This window comes from Natator depressus, chromosome 7, assembly GCF_965152275.1.
Source record: "Natator depressus isolate rNatDep1 chromosome 7, rNatDep2.hap1, whole genome shotgun sequence".
NCBI classification, from domain to species: domain Eukaryota; kingdom Metazoa; phylum Chordata; order Testudines; family Cheloniidae; genus Natator; species Natator depressus.
This window is the reverse complement of record NC_134240.1, coordinates 32,915,945-32,934,188: the sequence shown is the minus strand read 5'-3', so window position 1 is coordinate 32,934,188 and position 18,244 is coordinate 32,915,945. Positions and strand designations below refer to the sequence as shown.

At 48.0% G+C, this 18,244-nt stretch overlaps 1 protein-coding gene across 2 annotated transcripts; it reads left to right on the top strand.

The window, feature by feature from the left end:
• Positions 1-18,244, top strand: LOC141990622 (RNA-binding protein 4-like). 2 transcript variants are annotated; one of them, XM_074958044.1, is made up of 4 exons: positions 1-95; positions 701-1,123; positions 11,571-12,287; positions 17,705-18,243. In XM_074958044.1, the coding sequence occupies exons 2-3, from the start codon at positions 712-714 to the stop codon at positions 12,278-12,280; spliced, it is 1,122 nt and encodes a 373-aa protein (XP_074814145.1). In that variant the 5' UTR covers positions 1-95; positions 701-711; the 3' UTR covers positions 12,281-12,287; positions 17,705-18,243. The 2 variants fall into 2 exon arrangements, with proteins under 2 accessions (XP_074814145.1, XP_074814146.1); XM_074958045.1 differs by having other exon boundaries at positions 13-83; positions 17,705-18,244.

Genomic DNA, 18,244 nt, shown 5'->3' with positions numbered 1-18,244 from the left:
GAGGTCAATGGCCGGGCGGAGTGGGTAGGAGGCTCCGCCATTTTGTTATCGTCATCGAGACAAGACCGCGGCCTGAGGAAGAGGTGCTGTTGGTGGTGAGAGAGCCGGGCCTCAGTCCCCCGCTTTCCCCCTCGCAAATAGGACTGGGCAGGGATAGAACCCAGGAGTCCTGGCGCCCAGCCCCTCCCCCCCGACCCACTAGATTCCACCTCTCCCTAGCGCTGGGAAAGAACCTCGGAGTCCTGGCTCCCAGGCCCCTTTCATCTATTTTAACCACTATACCCCACCCCCTCCCATAGCTGGGCTAGAATTCAGGAGGCCTGGCGCCCAGCCCCCTCCCCGTTTTCACTGGACCCTCGACCTACTAGACCTTACCCCCTCCCAGAGCAGGGCTGGAAAGAACACAGGAGTGCTGGGAATAACTACTCGATGATTGCAGATTACTTTATCTTGAGTTACAATTAAAGAGCAACTAGCTGAATAAAAAGTGGGCCTCTTAAGTCTGACAATATAACTCGAGAGCTGATATTTGAAAGCAGGAGGTTTCTGTTACACAAATATAATGTTGCCTTTAAAAACAAGTCTTTCCACACTGTGTTGCCTTACCCGCAGCTGATGTCTTTTGGCAAGGGACACTGGCAACTACTAAGTCAAACTGTTCCTTGTGCTAGTGCCTCATCTTCAACTATTCCACCCACAGGCTCTGCTGAGATGGTGAAACTCTTCATTGGGAATCTGCCCCGGGAGGCAACGGAGCAAGAGATCCGGTCGCTCTTTGAGCAGTATGGGAAGGTGCTGGAATGTGACATTATCAAAAACTATGGTTTTGTGCACATCGAAGACAAGACAGCGGCTGAAGATGCCATCCGTAACCTGCATCACCACAAGCTGCATGGTGTCTGCATCAACGTGGAAGCCAGCAAGAACAAGAGCAAAGCATCCACCAAGCTGCATGTGGGCAACATCAGCACCACCTGCACGAACCTGGAGCTGCGGGCCAAGTTTGAAGAGTATGGCCCGGTAATCGAGTGCGACATAGTGAAGGACTATGCCTTTGTGCACATGGAGCGGGCTGAGGATGCGGTGGAGGCCATCAGGGGCCTAGACAACACAGAGTTCCAAGGTGAAACATGAACTAGGGAAAGTGCAGCCTTCGCTAGGACTAGGTAGCGCCAGGTTCTGTCCAGAAGAGCAGGTCAGGTGGGAATGCAGGATGGCGAGGCTGTATCTCTGAGTATGAAGCCAAGGTATGGGGAGGGTCTGCTCGAGATGTGAGCTCTCACTCCTGACGTTAAGTGTTACAAGGTAACTGTGCAAACCAGATTCTGTGTTAGAGAGTCCGCGAAAGACTTGTGTTTGAGTCTGTGCACTGTTCAACTAAGTTAACTCCATTATTTTTCAGAGGACTTTGCATTTGTTTCTTCTACAATATGTAAGCAACTCGGGGTAGAATGTTTAGGCCGCTAGTCCTAGATTTCACTGCTGGACCAGCCCCCTGTGTGGTTGGCAGGGGAGGGGATGAGAAATCCACAGGTGGGGGAGGATAGGAGACTCCTGTGGGGTGTGGGGAGCAGATGGGAGACACCGTATCTCTTGTTCCATCCCTGTTCTGGGAGGGTCTCACTCCTCGCTCTCCCTCTGTTTCCCTCCTGTCCAGTGTTTTTCCCATTGTTGAAAGAAGATGGAAATGTTGGGCCAGGTGGCAATGTGGACTCAGTGTCATCTGAGGAGTTGATGTATCTTATAAAGTGGCATTACCCTCTGTGGGGCTTTAAGTTGCCTGCTCAGTTACAGAGCATTGCAGTAGCATGCCTGGAGGCTTCGGCCCCATTGTGCTAGGCTCTGTGCAAATCCATAGCAAGACAGTCCTTGTCCCAAAGAGCTTACGGTCTAAGACAAGACACAGCAGGAGGATACAGTACCGCAATGTAACAGTGAAATAAGCAGCTGCCCCAGCACGGAAGCCTCTTAACCATTCTTATGTCTTGTAGGCATCACAGCAGAGGATAGTCTTAAGGAGGACAATGCGTGTGGCTTTGTGGGTTTTGAATGGGGAGTTTCTTCTGTGCACCATCATAAACCCTTAAAGCAGCCCAAACTGAAGTCAGCATAGTACAGGGTCATATGGGTCTTCCCTGCCTCAGCTTGGTCGCTGGCACTGGAACCTGAAGGAAGTGAGTAGTTGAACCTACCTTCCCTGCCATCCCTGTAGCTGTTCCAGGGAAACAGGAAGAACCAAACATGCTGAGCAGGATCCTTCTCTCCTGAAGGGGTAGGGTGTGTGTGTGTGTGTGTGTGTCTGTCAGTCAGTTGGTCCTTGCTTTCCCTAGTAGGCTCTGAACTTTACCTCACTCAGCTCTTGACTTCTGAGGCCATTGACTGGAGAAACTTGGCTCCATCATCGCTACAACAAAGCTTTTTTAGTTGTAGGAGCGTGTGTGCATTGGGGTTGAAGGAGTTTGGGCAGTAAGGGAAGTGGGACCAAATCTAACCTCTGAGGACAAGAGGAGAAAGATGGAAGTGATTTGCTTGGGGTGAGGGGATTGTCTCTCTTGATCCCCAGTCTTGCTAATTGAATTATTACCAGAAAGTCTCTTCTTTCCCTGTGAGTTGTCAGTTTTCCTCACATTGAATGCGTGTGTATGTGAAATGTAACTGCCTCAACACGTGGAGGGATAGCTCAGTGGTTTGAGCATTGGCCTACTAAACCCAGAGTTGTGAGTTCAATCCTTGAGGGAGCCATTTAGGGGGTTCTGGGGCAAAATTGGGGATTGGTCCTGCTTTGAGCAGGGGGTTGGACTAGATGATCTCCTGAGGTCCCTTCCAACTCTGATATTCTATGAATCTATGAAATGAGCTCCGTGATTGCCATGCTTCTCTTACTGGTGGAATCAGCACCTCCATGTGGAACCATAGGGTTAAAAACCACAGTTCAAGGTTGTATTTGCTCCCCTTGTGCCCAGCAATCCCATGGTTAGTAAAATACAAGGCACATCAATCTCCTTTATTACCATTATTCATTCTGTTTGCTTTTGGACAATGAAAATAGACTAGCCCAACATTTCTCAAATGTGGCCACCAGGGGCTTTTCATGCGGCCACAACAGCCTCCTGAGCGGTAATGGTGGGGGCAAAGCATTGGCCCCTCCCCCTCCCTCTTTGTTGCTCCTGGATGTGCTGCCCTGCACCGCCTTTGGAGAGAGGTGGGGCACAACACTGCAGAAGTGAGGTGCGTTCTTGACCCACTTTGGGGGGGTGGGCGGGGGAAGGGGTTTGGGCAGCAGGCTCCAGTGGTGGAACTTCAGGAGCCGGGCTATTCGGCCTCGGGCTCCAACCGCAGGGCAGCGGGTACTGACCCCAGCCCTGGCCATGCAGCCCTGGCCTCCAGCTGCGGGGTTCAGCCTCCGGCCCCTGGTTCCAGCTGTGTGACAGCAGGCGCGGAGCTTCTGTCGGCCTCTCGCCCCCAGTTCTGGCCATGCAGTGGTGGGCGCTGGCCTGGGCTCCAGCCACGCAGCCCTAGCCCCTGGTGCTGATCCCCCTGCCCCAGCTGCACGGCAGCCGGTGCTGACGCACAGCTCTATTTCCAGTCTCCAGCTACACAGTGGTGAGAGCTGGCCCCGGCTACAGCGGTGGGCGCTGACTCCTGACTCCAGCCATGCACTCTTGGGCTCCAGCTCCGGGCTCTGGCCGTGCAGCAGCAGGCACTAACTCTGGGCACTGACCCACACCTCTGGCTGCGGGGCAGGAGGCTTCAATCCCTGGCTCCAGCCATGCAGTTTCTGTCTCCAGCTCTGGGTTCTGGCCGGGGGCTGCATGGCAGAAGACACCAGGTCCTGGCTGTGGCCACACAACAGTGGGGCTCATCACCCTCTCCCATCGCCCATGGCGCCTGCTGCCTCCCACAGCCCTGTATCCTTCCCCCCCGAGGACCCTGCTGCCTTACTGGCCTCGCATCCATTCCGCCCCCCCTCCCCCCATTGCCTTGGGCCCCCACTGCCTCCCCTGGCCCCACATCCATCCCACTGTCGACTCTGGTCCCTGCTGTCTCCCCCTTTGCCCCACCCCCATCCAGGCTTTAATGGGTTCTGGGGCTTGCTGAGAAAAGTGATATTAACAAACATGCAAATATCACTTTTCACAGCATACTTACTAGGTATCTGTGAAAAATAATACTTGTATGTTTGTTAATACCACTTAGCTACCTGGGAGGCTATGAAAAGTGATACTAAGTGTGCTGTGATAGTAACAAATATACAAATATCACTTTTCACAGCAAGCCCCAGGACCCACTAAGCCTTGGATGCAGGAGCCAAAGGGGGAGGCAGCATTGTTTTTGTTGTTGAGTCTGCCAAAAAACCCTACAAATACACATCCAAATCACTGTAATGTATACCTGTGCATATTTAATTGCTTTTCCTAAAGTATTTTAGGAAAAAAGTGTCAGTGTGTCCACCAGTGAGAGTTGGTGACCGCGTTCTGGGATCACCAAAAAATTTGTTGCGAGAACCTGTGGACTAGTCTGTGTTGGTGCTGCAGATGCTGGCCTGATCACTGAAATCAAGACCAAAATATTGGCTTATATGGGACAGGAGCAGGCCCACCTGAGAGGAATGGCTGGCCTAGAGTTATGCTGTTACGGACAGTACCAGAGATTCTGAGTTCAAATGCTAAAGAAGCCTTGGAGGTAGAAGAGCAAATTATTGGACCTTGAATTTTAAGTCTTTAAATCAAGACTGGATGTCTTTCTAAAAGATCTCAAACAGAATCTCTGGGCTGGATGCAGGGATGACTGGGAGAAGTTCTCTGGCCTGTGTTAGGCAGGAGGTCAGACTCGGTGGTCAGAATGGTCCCTTCAGGCCTTAATCTATGATGATCAAATCCAAACACACTTTCCACTAAAATATAGCAGAAATGTTTCCTCTGGGGTTTTGTAAAACTGTTTTTAGCCCAGCCAGAGTCCTTGGCTTGAGCTACCTGACATTCTAATTCTGGGGTGGGATTATGCTGGTGTAGCCTTCTTTCTTGGGTAAGGTAGTAGGTAGGGGAGGGTTTATCAGTGAGGTTTTTAAAATAACAGCAAAATCCTTCAAAAGGCAGAAGCATCTTCTCAATGCCACCTCCTAGCAGCTGCTTTGGGGATTTTCAAGTTTAAGTTTTCCAAAAGGGTGGTCTTGTTCTTCACCAGGTCAGGTATGACATCAGTGAGTTCTCATTAGAACTTGGAGCTCCTTAAGGAAATATTTTTGTGGAGCGGGGTTGGTAAGTGAGTAGCATTTGGGGAGTGGGAGTGGTGGTGGGAGGAATAGCATGTATTCGGAGAATATCATGTAACTTTCCTTGATTTTTGCACTGTCACCCATTGCGACTTGACAAAGGATGGTGCTTGCTCTTTCTTGCTTCAGAGTAGAATGTCTTTGGTGCATAATTTGGTCTGGATTTAGTGGGCTGGTCGAAGATGGGTCCATGTAGTTAAGGGACATTTGCATGGCCTTCCTGGTACATGCATGGCTGCTTCTGTCTGTGATCAAACAGCTTGGCTTTTGTGTCAGTGAAAAACAAGTATCTTCACACACACACCCGGTGTTTTAAGAGGCTGTTTGAGGCACATATCCTCAGCTCGGCTACCTCCAGCTTCTTCAGGCCTTTCCATGGCTATCAATTGCAATAGGGGAGATTTACTTTATAGACATTAGGAAGAACTTCCTAATTTTCAGGGTAGTTAAGCACTCGAACAAATTACCTAGGGACATTGTGGAATCTCCATCATTGGAGGCTTTTAAGAACAGATATGGGTCACACCTATCAGGGATGGTCCAGATGATGCTTAGTCCTGCTTCAGTGCAGGGGACTGGAGTAGATGACCTATCGAGGTCCTTTTGAGTCCAACATCTCTCTTATTTTTGAGAGAGAGTTTTTCTTTGCTGTCCTCTTTCCCCCACGTGGCATATGGGATCCTGCCTCTTTTCTGGAAGAAAGGCCTCTCTTGTGTACTGCTAAAAGTCTCTGGCTGCCTACTTCCCTGACAAACTGCCAGTAACTTCACAGAGCAATTGGCCCTTCTGCCTAGTGCTGCAGCCCACAGCTGGCCTGGCGAGCTGTTCACCTAGGGCCATCTTCTGCAGCTCCATTGGCGTGTTAAGGGGCTTCTGCCCCTGAACACAGGTTGTCAGCAGGCAAAGTGGCATTGTCCAGACTGCCGGGGACCGAACCACCATGTTCTTGTAGGAGGGGGAGCATTCCACACCAAGGCCAGCAGGCTTCAGAAGAAGAATACCTGCTGCTGTCAAGCCCACCAGCCTATGGGTGTCCTCCAAGACCAGGGTCCCCCATCCCATTGTAGCCCTCCTAGTGACAGAGAAAAGCTTCACAATTTGAATCATAAAGGCTCCAACCAGAAGATTGGTAAAAAGAACCCAAAATGTATTAGATTTAAATGCATGATTCTTTGTAAACCATCTCATGATTTGGGGTGAGCTAGACTCTGCTTGTGCCTAGAGGTGAGCGAGGCCCTGGCGCGGCTGCTGCCTGTGGATCTGGCGCTGTTTTAACGCTGTTTCTCTGCAATTGCATTTGTCCTTGGTTCTTTTTACTGAAACGAAGCTGAGGTTTGGGGGCTGGCATGAGCGGCTGCTCTTCCCCCAGCCCTGCGGTGCCTGGCTGGGCTCGCTGCACTGAGCGTGTCTAGTGGCTACGCCACAGGCTCGTTCTGAGGCTATGCAATAAACAACCTGTACCCCCTCCCATCCCCCCCAAAAAATACCCCAAAAGAGCAATAAACATGTAAAGCAGAATTGCCCATAGTTCTGATTCTCAACACCACTTACTAGAAGAAAAGTCCACTGCCTTTTGTCTTGGAGTCACAGCGTCTGATCTATGCGAACCGGTTACCAGTTTCCTGGGAGTGACGCCTTTAATGTGCCAGGCCCCAAGGACCCACACAGTTCCACAGGGGCAAGCCTGTGGCTTCCAGGACTGAGACCAGGCTTTTGGCACTGCAAACCTGCCTGCCTCTCTCTCTCTCTCTCTCTCTGCCTCCTTGCAGTGAATCCAGCCAATTGCAACTCCTACTGGAGGCTTGTACTGTAACCCTTCAGGGCGCAATGCTTTCTGTGAGTATTCATAGTGACACAGGCAGCCTTTTCAAAACAAGGTAATCATCTGGTAGTCATCTGGCTACTGAATCTGAAAATTCTTGGGTCAGCAAAGTGAGGCAGAAGTTAAGCTATAGTCCATCCTGGCCGAGCCAATGCCATGATGAGCCAGCCAAGCTGTGATGGACTCCACTCCTCTCCCTCCCCTCAGGGCAAAGCTTAGAGCTCCAAAAGGGCAAGCACTTATTCCAGTCCCCTGGCACCTTGTTCTCCAGCTCTGTTCACATGTCGCTCCTGCAGGGGTTTCCTGCTGTTAGGTGATGGTTCCTCAGTTGTTGGGGAGTCTTTGTCTAGCTGGGCCCTCTTGATTTGGGTCAGTTTCTTTAATGACTTTTATAGTTCTACCCAGACAGCAAGGTCACACACACACACACACACACGTCCTGTCTCCTGCACTGTTCCAGGAGCAATGTTAATCCTTGTGCAGCCACTGGGTAGCATGGCAGTATAGAGAGGGAAACTGAGACATGTCTAGGATTCATGAAAACATTACAGAAAATTCCCACTTCGTCACCCACTTGCGTGAGCAAAGGAAAAGGGTGGGCACTTATCTATGTTTGGTAGGTTTGAATCTCTCTGCAATTTCATAAGTGTCCCCTGGAATGTCTGTATTCAGCCTCTGCTGGTGCAGTGGTTAGAGACGTTTTTGTCTGAAGTCCTCACTTACACGATTCCCCCACCCCAAGCAAGTACACTTGTAGGAACTTAAGCAGTAAATCTTACCACCTTTTCAGGCTTAATATGTTGGAGGCTTGGTCTGTTGGTAAGAGGTGTATTGTAGCTTAGCACCAAGCATGTTACCTGAAAGAGGTGGTTGGTGTCCAGTCGGTACCACAGTGTTTTCTTCCAGGTGTCCTGGAGGAGTAGTTCTCAACCTCTTCCAGATCTGAATCCCCCCTCCAGTCAGTAATGTGGGATGGCAGTATGGCTGTGATTCTCTGACACCTGTTTGCTTTCCCCACATTGAGAATCCCTTCTCTGGAGGCACCAGAGTCTAGCAGCCAGTATATACTGATGTGGATATCAGGCGACCAGAACCATTTTCATTCAAGTTGTTGGGCAGATCCATTCGGGCTGTTGAAGTGGCCCAGTACTAGGACACTGTGCTGGGAGCCAGGACACCTGGGTTCTATTCCCAGCTCAGCTGAGTGACCTTGGGCGAGTCCCTTCTCCTTTCTGTGCCACTTTCTCCCTCTGCATAGTAGGAATACTGTTACTTACAAATGAGGTGAAGTAACAGATAGAAAGCTCCACTGAAGAGAGAGATATTGTTAAACAATACCCAGGCCCCTTGATTTGTGGGACAGATGCCAGTAGTAGTAACTTCATATTGTGATAGTTCCCAAGGTCCCAAGTGGGGTTGTGCTGTGTACTGTTCGATGGCTCTGCTCTATACATTAGAATATACTTGATTTCTCTGTCAAATAGAAATCCACATAATCTGAGAAGCTAATTTTGGCAGTATGGTATTAGGAAGATAGATGTCCTCTTTCCCCAAAACAGTCTCTGAGGAGCCAGAGATGTGTTGGTGACACTCTCACATTGTCTTCTCCAAATGGATAGCTTTTCATCAGCCATGATTTCATGATCTGACCCACTTTCCCTGCTAGATGGCCAGCTCTACTCAGCCTACTACACTCCACCTTTAGAAATTAAAAAGATCACCACGGTTATTTGTATTGCAATAGCACAGAGAGATCCTTACTCAGATCATGGCCATATTTTGCTAGACACTGTACAAACATTGCGAGTCACAGTGTCTCCCCTGAATAGCCAAAAGATGGAAAAGGAGGTGCAGAAAGAGGAAGGGGCTTGCCTGGGGTCACCCAGCCAGTCAGTAAAAGAGCTGGGAACAGACCTCAGGTCTCCTGATTGGCAGTCTGCCCACTAGACCCACAGTGCCTCCTTGTCACTATGATGGTAGTTCAGCTTCTTAAAATTGCTGGAATGTAGCTAGTCAAATGTTTCTTTTTGAAAATCTTTTTTTTTTTTTTTTTACATTCCTCAATGGTTAAGTGGCCACAAGGTGTCCAGATGCTGCTTTTCCTGGGTGTTATATGAATGGCCATCCAGACAAAAATCCACACTGAGATTTAACTGCCCCACAAAAAGCCAAACTGAAAATTCAAAGGAGAACACATAGCTCTTATGATGAGTTCTCCAGCAGTAGAGGAGAGGGCTTTTAATTCTTAGTTCAGTTAACCTGCAAGAGTAGCTTTGTCTTCAAACAGCTGATCTGAGCTGTAAGCTAGGTGGGAGGCCAGGTGGCATACAACTGCACCTGGATCAGAATCCATTCCTCCCTACCAGGCTGCAGTTCTTGACCTTCCCCAATTGCTGTCACGCTCTTTGCCTTGTGTATCCCTTACTCTGAATCCAGTCTCCCATAAAGCCATTGGGACTGTGTCGCAAGTAGTGTTATCATGATTACCCTATCCTTGTTCGCTTTCAGAGGCTTTTCTTTTGTCTGATACAACTTGCTGATCCCAACACTGTGTGCTGCCCTTGGCTACCATTATTCCAATCCACCTTGGGAGAGCTGAGCAGGTGGCTTTTTCCCCACCCTCTATTTGATATTACTTCTTGGAGAAGTTGGACTTTGAGCCCAATTGTTTAACCATGTTGACTGGGATTTTCAAAGGAGCCCAGAGGAGTTAGACTCCCATCTGCCTTCTCCTTTAGCTAGGACCTGAGCATGTTGAAAATTCCAACCTCCTGGGTGCAGAACGCAGCTGCTGACTCATCCAAGTTTCATGCTTGTGGGGTGTGGCTACTGAACTAGGCCAGTTGAGTGCAGAGATAATAGTCTGGTTCCGTTTCCTCTGTTGCACAGGTTCCCCCTTGTTGGACCCTGACGATGGTAGGAAGGGTTTAGGAGTGCAGCCTCTCCAAATGGAAAAGCTCCGTACAAGCGACAATTGGCTTGACTAACTGAAAGTGCATTGCGTAGAACTGAGGTTCTGCACAGCCAAAGCTGTAGCATACAGGCCTAGAGAGAGTGAGCTACAGCATGAGTTACAGTAATAGGCCACTTGTCATTGCAAGCTCTATGGGGTCGAGGGAGGGGGTAATCTCAAGAGTGTGTGAAAGCTAATTTAAGGTTCTGGAAACCCACTCTTGAGCCTGATATCCCCTATAGTTACCTCCCTATCCCAAAAGGCAGAGACTGGATTAGAGAATTGTCTAGAGCCAGGCTATGAATTGCATAGTCACCTTGGGGAGCACTTACTCATGAGAGCAGACCCAGTTATTTCCCCAGGGTAGTAAGGATGGCCTAATAGGCCTTTGGCTTAGGACTTGGGAGCCTTAGGTTCAATTCCTGGCTCACTCACAGACTCCTTGTGTGGTCCTGGGAAAGTCGCTGCATGTACCCTGTGCCTCAGTCCCTATACAATGATGACACCACTTTCCTATCTTATACAGTGTTGGTGTGAAGATGCTAATGCTTGTGAAGCGCTTGGACCCTACAGGAGCCATATAGGTCCCTAGATAGACATGTAGCTGCTCACTAGTGTGAAGAAGCAGTTGACAGTCTGGTCTTGGAGCAGACTTAGGTCCAGATCAAGATAAGAACTAGGGAAATGTCTAACTTTAAGCACATAAATAGCGTCACAGGGCTAAAGGTTCACATCTGTCAAGTAGCTATCTGGATCAGGACCTAAGTACCTTCCTGAAGCAGGCCTTAATGCCACTCAAATGTTACTTTTCAGGAGAAGTTGCTTTTTATTCATGGCAGGATTCTTACCGTACAACCATTCAGCTTGGCCAATTGGGATTCCTCCCTATTGTGAAAAGAACAGGAGTACTTGTGGCACCTTAGAGACTAACCAATTTATTTGAGCATAAGCTTTCATGGGCTACAGCCCACTTCGTCAGATGCATAGAGTGGAACATATAGTAAGAAGATATATGTACATATAGAGAACATGAAAAGGTGGAAGTTGACTTCACACTTTCTTGTCAACTCTCTGAAATGGGCCATCTTGATTATCACTACAAAAGTTTTTTTTCTCCTGCTGATAATAGCTCATCTTAATTAATTAGCCTCTTAGAGTTGGTATGGCTTCTTCCACCTTTTCATGTTCTCTGTATGTACATATATCTTCTTACTATATGTTCCACTCTGTGCATCTGATGAAGTGGGCTGTAGCCCACGAAAGCTTATGCTCAAATAAATTTGTTAATCTCTAAGGTGCCACAAGTACTCCTGTTCTTTTTGCGGATACAGACTAACACAGCTGCTACTCTGAAACCTGTCCCTATTGTGAATGATGCGGAAGGTTGTGGAAAGGCTAGGTTTTGATTGGCTGCTCAGGGAATGAGATGGTTGAGTTACTTGGTTCTTGCACACTGCAAATCTTGTGGTTTTCCATGTGGCATCAGTTATTATAGCAACCATTCTTGCGTCTGTTTCTTAAAGGCAAGCGGATGCGCGTGCAGTTGTCCACCAGTCGGCTTCGGACGATACCTGGGATGGGAGACAAGAGCGGCTGCTATCGGTGCGGGAAAGAAGGGCACTGGTCTAAAGAGTGTCCGGTAGATCGCACGGGGCAAGTGCCTGACTTTACCGAAACCTATAATGAGCAGTACGGAGCGGTGCGCACTCCCTACCCCGCGGGCTATGGGGAGACCATGTATTACGATGATGGGTATGGAGCAATGGTCGACTACTACAAAAGATACCGCGTGAGGCCCTATGCTACGGCATCTGCATACGACGCCTATGCAGAGCAAACAATGGCCCAGTATTCGCAGTACGCGCAATACTCCCAAGTACAAACCACAGCCATGGCCGCCACCACAGCCATGGCCGCCACCACAGCCATGGCCAATCGCCTCACTACTACCCTAGACCCTTACGATAGAGCGCTGCTGCCAACCCCGGGAGCAGCAGCAGCAGTCGCTGCAGCTGCAACTGCTGCTGCGGCAGCCGCGTCCTCCACCTATTACACCCGGGATAGAAGCCCCCTGCGTCGCACGGCAACCGCGGCCACCACCGTCGGAGAGGCATATGCTTACGAACGTTGTCAGCTGTCTCCAGTCTCGTCGGTCGCTCGGGCCTCCCTCTACGATGTGCAGCGGTTCGAGCGGGAGTCATACGCAGACAGGGCGCGGTACTCTGCGTTTTGAGTCGGAGGTGAGAGCTTTGTGAGTGGCAGGACGTGTGTGCTGCTGGAGTATAAATTGGGCTTGATGCACAGTAAGATTTACCAGGGTTTCCACTAGCATCTTTCTGTGATCTACCAACTTTAGCCGAGTGAAAGGATATTGTTAGGGTTGCTGGTAAAAGCCTGACACCTTTACCACATTAATGGAGTACTTGCACTTCAGTGAACTACCTATATCGTGAAGCAGCCAGAACAAGTGTGCATTCACATGGGACGGGCATGGAGTCTTTTAGAATAATCTTTACCACCAGTGTTGAGTGGGCCCAGCTCTTTTGTCCTATCCTAACTCATTCATCATGTTTTTGAATGAAGATGATTTGAGATAGGCAGTATGCACTCAGACAGTTGGTATGGGGTCAGTGTCAACCTTGCTTTGCTATTTTAGCACAGGGTCTAAATCTGGACTTTAAAGCAACTCCAGATTTAAAGCTATGTTTATCAGTCACTTACTATAATGGCTCTAGGTCAGTAAGGAATATGTCACTGTTTCCCCTGTTGGAAAGCTGACAAGATCCATATCTCCATGCTGGATTTGAAGTGTTGTCTATGTGCCTTTTTTTTTTTTTATAGGCCTTGAAATCACCCAGTAATTTATTCTTGAGAAGAGGATAGAATTATTTTTGCACACTTATTTCTGCCATGCAAATGCTGCTAACCTTTCAGCATACTCTAAAACTGGCAGAGATTTTGATCTTCCTGTTTAAGGGCCTTATAAAATAGACTTTCTTTTTCTGTCCCTGAACAACATTTAAAAATAGTGTCAAGTCAGATTTGTCCCCAACAAGTCTTAATTTTAAAACAAGCCTTTGCAATTCTCCATTGCTTGAAATCTTTAAATCAAGGTTATAAATCTTTCTAAAAGCCACACTTCAGCTCAGCTGCAATTTATTGAACAGGATCCGGGCATGATAGGATGAAATTCCCTGGCCTGTTGTACAGGCCTGACTACAGGAGGTCCCTTGTGGCATGAAAACCTCTAAAATGCTTGGGTCAGTAGAGATATTTGTTAGTAAGATTTATGAAAGAAATCTTTCCCTACGTTGTTTGCAGCATCTGAGAGCCAATAGATACTGACTAAACAAAGTCTAGTTAACCAATCTGTTTTCATTGTTTCAGTGAAATGCAACAAGAGTAAACTCCAAGTTTTAAAAAGTCTGTCAGCTTTAATCTTAAAAGTACATTTCACATGGGCAGGAACCTCTGTGTTGCTGAGTTTCTCAACTGTATCACAAGTCTCACAATAGTTGGTGTTAAAGCCCCAGCAGTCATGTGATTGTGTGAGAATCTGTTTGTTTAAGTTGTTAGGCCTTGTGTTTGCAAAGCAGATCTTTAAAACATGAAGTGAGTTCACCCTGGCACCAACTGTAACTCAGGAGTGTTCTCAGGGTTTTTGTCTTGTCCAGTTCCAACTCAAACACCTGGATTCCTGCTTCTCTTGGGATGTTATCCCTCAGTTTTCTCCTGCTATTTCCTTTAACTCCATCCTATTACTCCTGACTAATTCCCCTTTGTGTAACTCTGAACCATCTCTCGCCCCCATTGCCACCACAGCCTTCATATACTCTGCTGACACTTGGTGCTGTCCAGGGCCCTTCCAATGCTATGGACACGCTGGTGGTTGTTCTCCTTCCTACAGGTCCATAGCTGTGCTGTCCAGCCTGACCATGTCTTCATAAATCAGTCTCTCTGGACTGACCTGTTGTCCTGCTCCAAACTCCTGGCTTGGGGTTACAGGTTTTAGGGGTCTGTTTCCCAATCCCTGCTCATCTTCTCCTGTCTCCCCTGCCCCTCCCGTGCTCCTGGCTTCTTTTAACCTTCATTCTTTACCCCTACATTTGGGGGCAGTGGCAGAAATCGCAAATGGAAAGAAAATTCTGGGAGCTTTCTACTGCCTTTTCTGTCATCCTAGTCCCATCCCTTATGTCTCCCCAAACCAGGTCCTGCTCAACAGGTGACTTGATTACAGTGTATAAGTTTTTTCACATGGAGAAAATCCTGGCTACTAACGGGCTTTCACATCTAGCAGAGACAGAACAAGAACCAATGGCTGAGAGTTAAAGCCAGACAAACTCAAATTAGAAATGAGGCACAAATTTTCCACAGTGAGGTTGATTAACCATTGGAATAAACTCCCAGGGGAAGTGGTGCATTTTCCATCTCATGAAGCCTCCAGTCCAGCCTGGCTGTCTTTCTGGAAAGTGCTTTATTCAAATACAAAATATTGGGCTGAGTGGCGTTCTCTCACTTGTGTTATTTGGGAGTGGCAGCACATATATACTAATGGTCCTGTCTGGCTTTACATTTATAAATCATCATCATGCACGGGCTTTCAAGTCTGCAAGACTGCTAGAATGCACATGCTGCACTGGAATATCAAAATCCTTCTAAAAACATACCTTTGATTCAGTTCCCTCAGGTTTTAGCGGTGATCAGAGCAGATAGTTTGTGCTGTGTTGTTTTAGCTTGAAGGAATCTTGAGTACAGCAGAGCAAAACAACGCACATTAATGTGGACAACTGTGTTCAACCAGTGGAGTGGCTGAATCGGCAAATGCACTTTGCCTCTGACATGAGCTCTTATACCAGCTTCACCACTGTCTTGTAAAAGCCCATAAAGTATTCCACAGGGGCAGTGGTGGGAATTTGGCTGTGAATGGCAGTTTGTAAATGCACCAGCTCTATAACCTGTCAGTATGTGTTGGATGGGCAAAACTGGGCATTGTCCAAGATTGTGGTAGCCGGTGTGGGGAGTGACACTTGGAGGCAACGAAACCCCAAAGCAGTGATTAGCTAAAACTTTAACTCGTTCATTCTGTTTGATAACCTCTTACTGTAACTTACTCAGCACTCTGGCTGCCAAGTCATTGCAAGAGCAAAGGGCCTCCCAAAATGCCATTGGCTCCTGTTGTCAGCAGAATATATGTGATAGTAGGTAGTGGCCCTAGTTCAGCCAGACAGTGAACCACATGCTTAAAACTGAGCTCATACTTTGAGTCAATGGAACTTAAGCATGTGCTTTGCTGAATGGTGATGGATGTAAGCACAGGCTTTGCTGAATGGGAACCAGAGTGAGAGCACAGAACGGACTTCACTTAGCATTAAAATTAAACTCCAGGGACTTCAAAGTCATCTTGAGCTAACTTGGACCCACTGCTGAATATTTGCAGTAAGTGCTGCACAGTCAGAAGCAGATGTAGCTCCATTGGCTTCTGCGGGTGAGACCTGTGGCAGCAGCAGTGTGGTCTACACTAGAGAGAGAAGTGCAGCATTGGGAGGCAGTTAGGCCTGAGATCTAATTTTCTCTGTAACTGTGAGGTCTAGTCTACAGGGGAACACTTTGGGGAGTTAAGACTAATTAACTCAAGGTGTGAAGTTAAAGCACATCAAACCCCTATGTGGACACTGTCATTCAGAGTTGAAGTGTCCTTAGTTGGCTGTAGTGAGGGTTAAGCTCCAGCAAACTAAGGGTTTGTCTACACGGGGACACTTGGGGCTTGGCTACACTTGTGAGTTACAGTGCAATAAAGAAAAGGAGGACTTGTGGCACCTTAGAGACTAACCAATTTATTTGAGCATGAGCTTTCGTGAGCTACAGCTCACTTCATCGGCTGCATACTGTGGAAACTGCAGAGCCCCAGGCGCACTAGCTCACTACCCGTCCATGCTGGCAAGGCACAAAGAGCGTTCTGACTCCGCGGCTACAGCACTGCTGGTACTCCACCTCTGCGAGTGGAATGACTTTGCTGCACCCCCACTGGAGTGCTGCAGCGCCAGTGTGAACGAGGTGTTGCTTTACTGCGCTCTGATCAGCCTCCGGAAAGGTCCCATAATCCCCTTAAGTGAAGTGGCCACTCTTGTCATTGTTTGGAATTGGCTGTAGGAATGCAGAAATGCCCATTGAAAGTTCAGGTTCTGACAGCAGGTTGCTTATCTCCTATGAGACAAAGCAACCATTGCTGTGGAATGCTGTATGAGGGGGGGGGGTCTGCTGCTGTCTGAACTTACAAGACCGCATGTTGACATGCTCTCAGCCCCCCAAAAACCCACTCCGTCTCCCCCCACATACACACTCCCAGTCACACTCCACCCCACCCATCCCCATTTGAAAAGCACATTGCAGCCACTTGCATGCTGGGATAGCTGCCCATAATGCACCGCTCCCAATGCTGCTGCAAGTGCAGCAAATGTGGCCACGCCAATGTGCTTGAAGCTGTCAGTGTGGACAGACTGCAGCGCTTTCCCTACTGCGCTTTACGAAGGCTGGTTTAACTCAAAGCGCTCTACATCTGCAAGTGTAGCCATGCCCGTGAGAAAATTGTGACTTAGCTTTTAAAGTGGATTAGTTAAACTGCATTAAATCCTTGTGTGGACATTCTTATTCAGAACTACGGTGGCCTCCATTCAGTTTAGTTTAATTCACTTTGGAAGTGAATTATGCTAACCAAAGTAAGGCCATTTTAATTCTGAATAAGAGCATTCACACAGGGGCTTAATGCAGTTTAATCCACTTAAAATTCACACCGTTACTTAATTCATCTTCACTTTCCAGAGTGTCCCTGTGTAGACAAGCTGTGAGTCACTTCACCATTGTCATCTTACCACGCAGGGGCTGTTGTGGAGATTCATCAGTGTCTATACAGCTAGTGTTAGTAATTTGACCCAGTCAGCCTAGTGTTATGGTAGCACATAGGGTCCCCAATTAAGATCAGAGTCCCACTGTACTCTGCAGACAAAGATAGTCCCTGCCCTGAAGAGCTTGCAGTCTAAATAGACCCAGGTTGGGAGGGGGACCACAGGTGCAGAGAGGAGAGAAGACTTGACCAGGTGTATCAGCAGCTCAATGACAGATCCAGGAATAGAATCAGTTGTTCTGCAGGCTCCTCCTTGCTCCAGCCACCACTCTTCACCCAGAGACAGGAATAGATCACTGGTCTCCTTATTCTCAATCTAGTTTCCTATCAACTGGACCACACTTCATGTATCGTGTTAGGCAAGGTGCTCCTTTCGTTTTGGAGCTACCTTGCGGTAAAGTTGAGCTAACTCCTAGAGAGATTTAGCATTACCTACACTTGAAAGTTGCACGAATTTTCACTTAAGGCATGATTTTTAAACTGGTTGACAGAAACCAGTGCAAGAAAGACATGTGGGTGGGCTTTAAACCAGGCTTATTTCATTTCAGTGTAAATTGGTTATGGACTGGTTTAAAGTTCTTCAGAATAGGAGCGTCCACCCAGGGCTTTGTACCAGTTTAAAGCCAACTTTAAATCAGCATGGGTTCTGTGTGTGGACAGTGCGAGGGCTTGGGGTGGGGATGAGATCTCTGGGCTTTTTGCCACCGTGGCTACTTCTGACATAAGCCTTTGAAACTGTATTGTGCTTTTTTTCAGGTAGCGTATTCTCGGGCGGACCCTCGGGCTCCCATTACACGGGAAAGTTTGTCCTACTTCCCCCACCATCCCGCTGCCTGCGACGGGTATTGGCTGCCTCTAGTGTGTTTATTTTTAATGGAGGTTCTTGTGTTCAGTAAAGTTGTGACTTACTGTATCTTTTTTTTCTTAATTTTTCAGTCCTTGAGCACTTCCCCACACTTGCAAGCATAGTTCCTTTCTTCCCCTAACTCCACATTGGCCCTTTCTGGGCTCAGATTCTGCATGGGTTGGGGTGGGGATTCACTGTCTTCCAGGTAACTTACTCATAGAGTTCACGTCATTATTTCCTTTCTCTTCTCAGCGTTGTGGATGGAGAATCCCAAGTCTCCTCTTTATTTATTTGTTGTTTTTGTCTTGGGAGTTGATCTGAATCCCAGTTCAAACCCACCTCCTCTGAGACTAGACTGTGGCTGAGGTGTTTCCAAAGCAGCTAGTGCTTGCGTAGAAGCTTATCTGTTAGAATCTGTTGTGGAGTTTTGACCACGGCTTTTCCAGCAA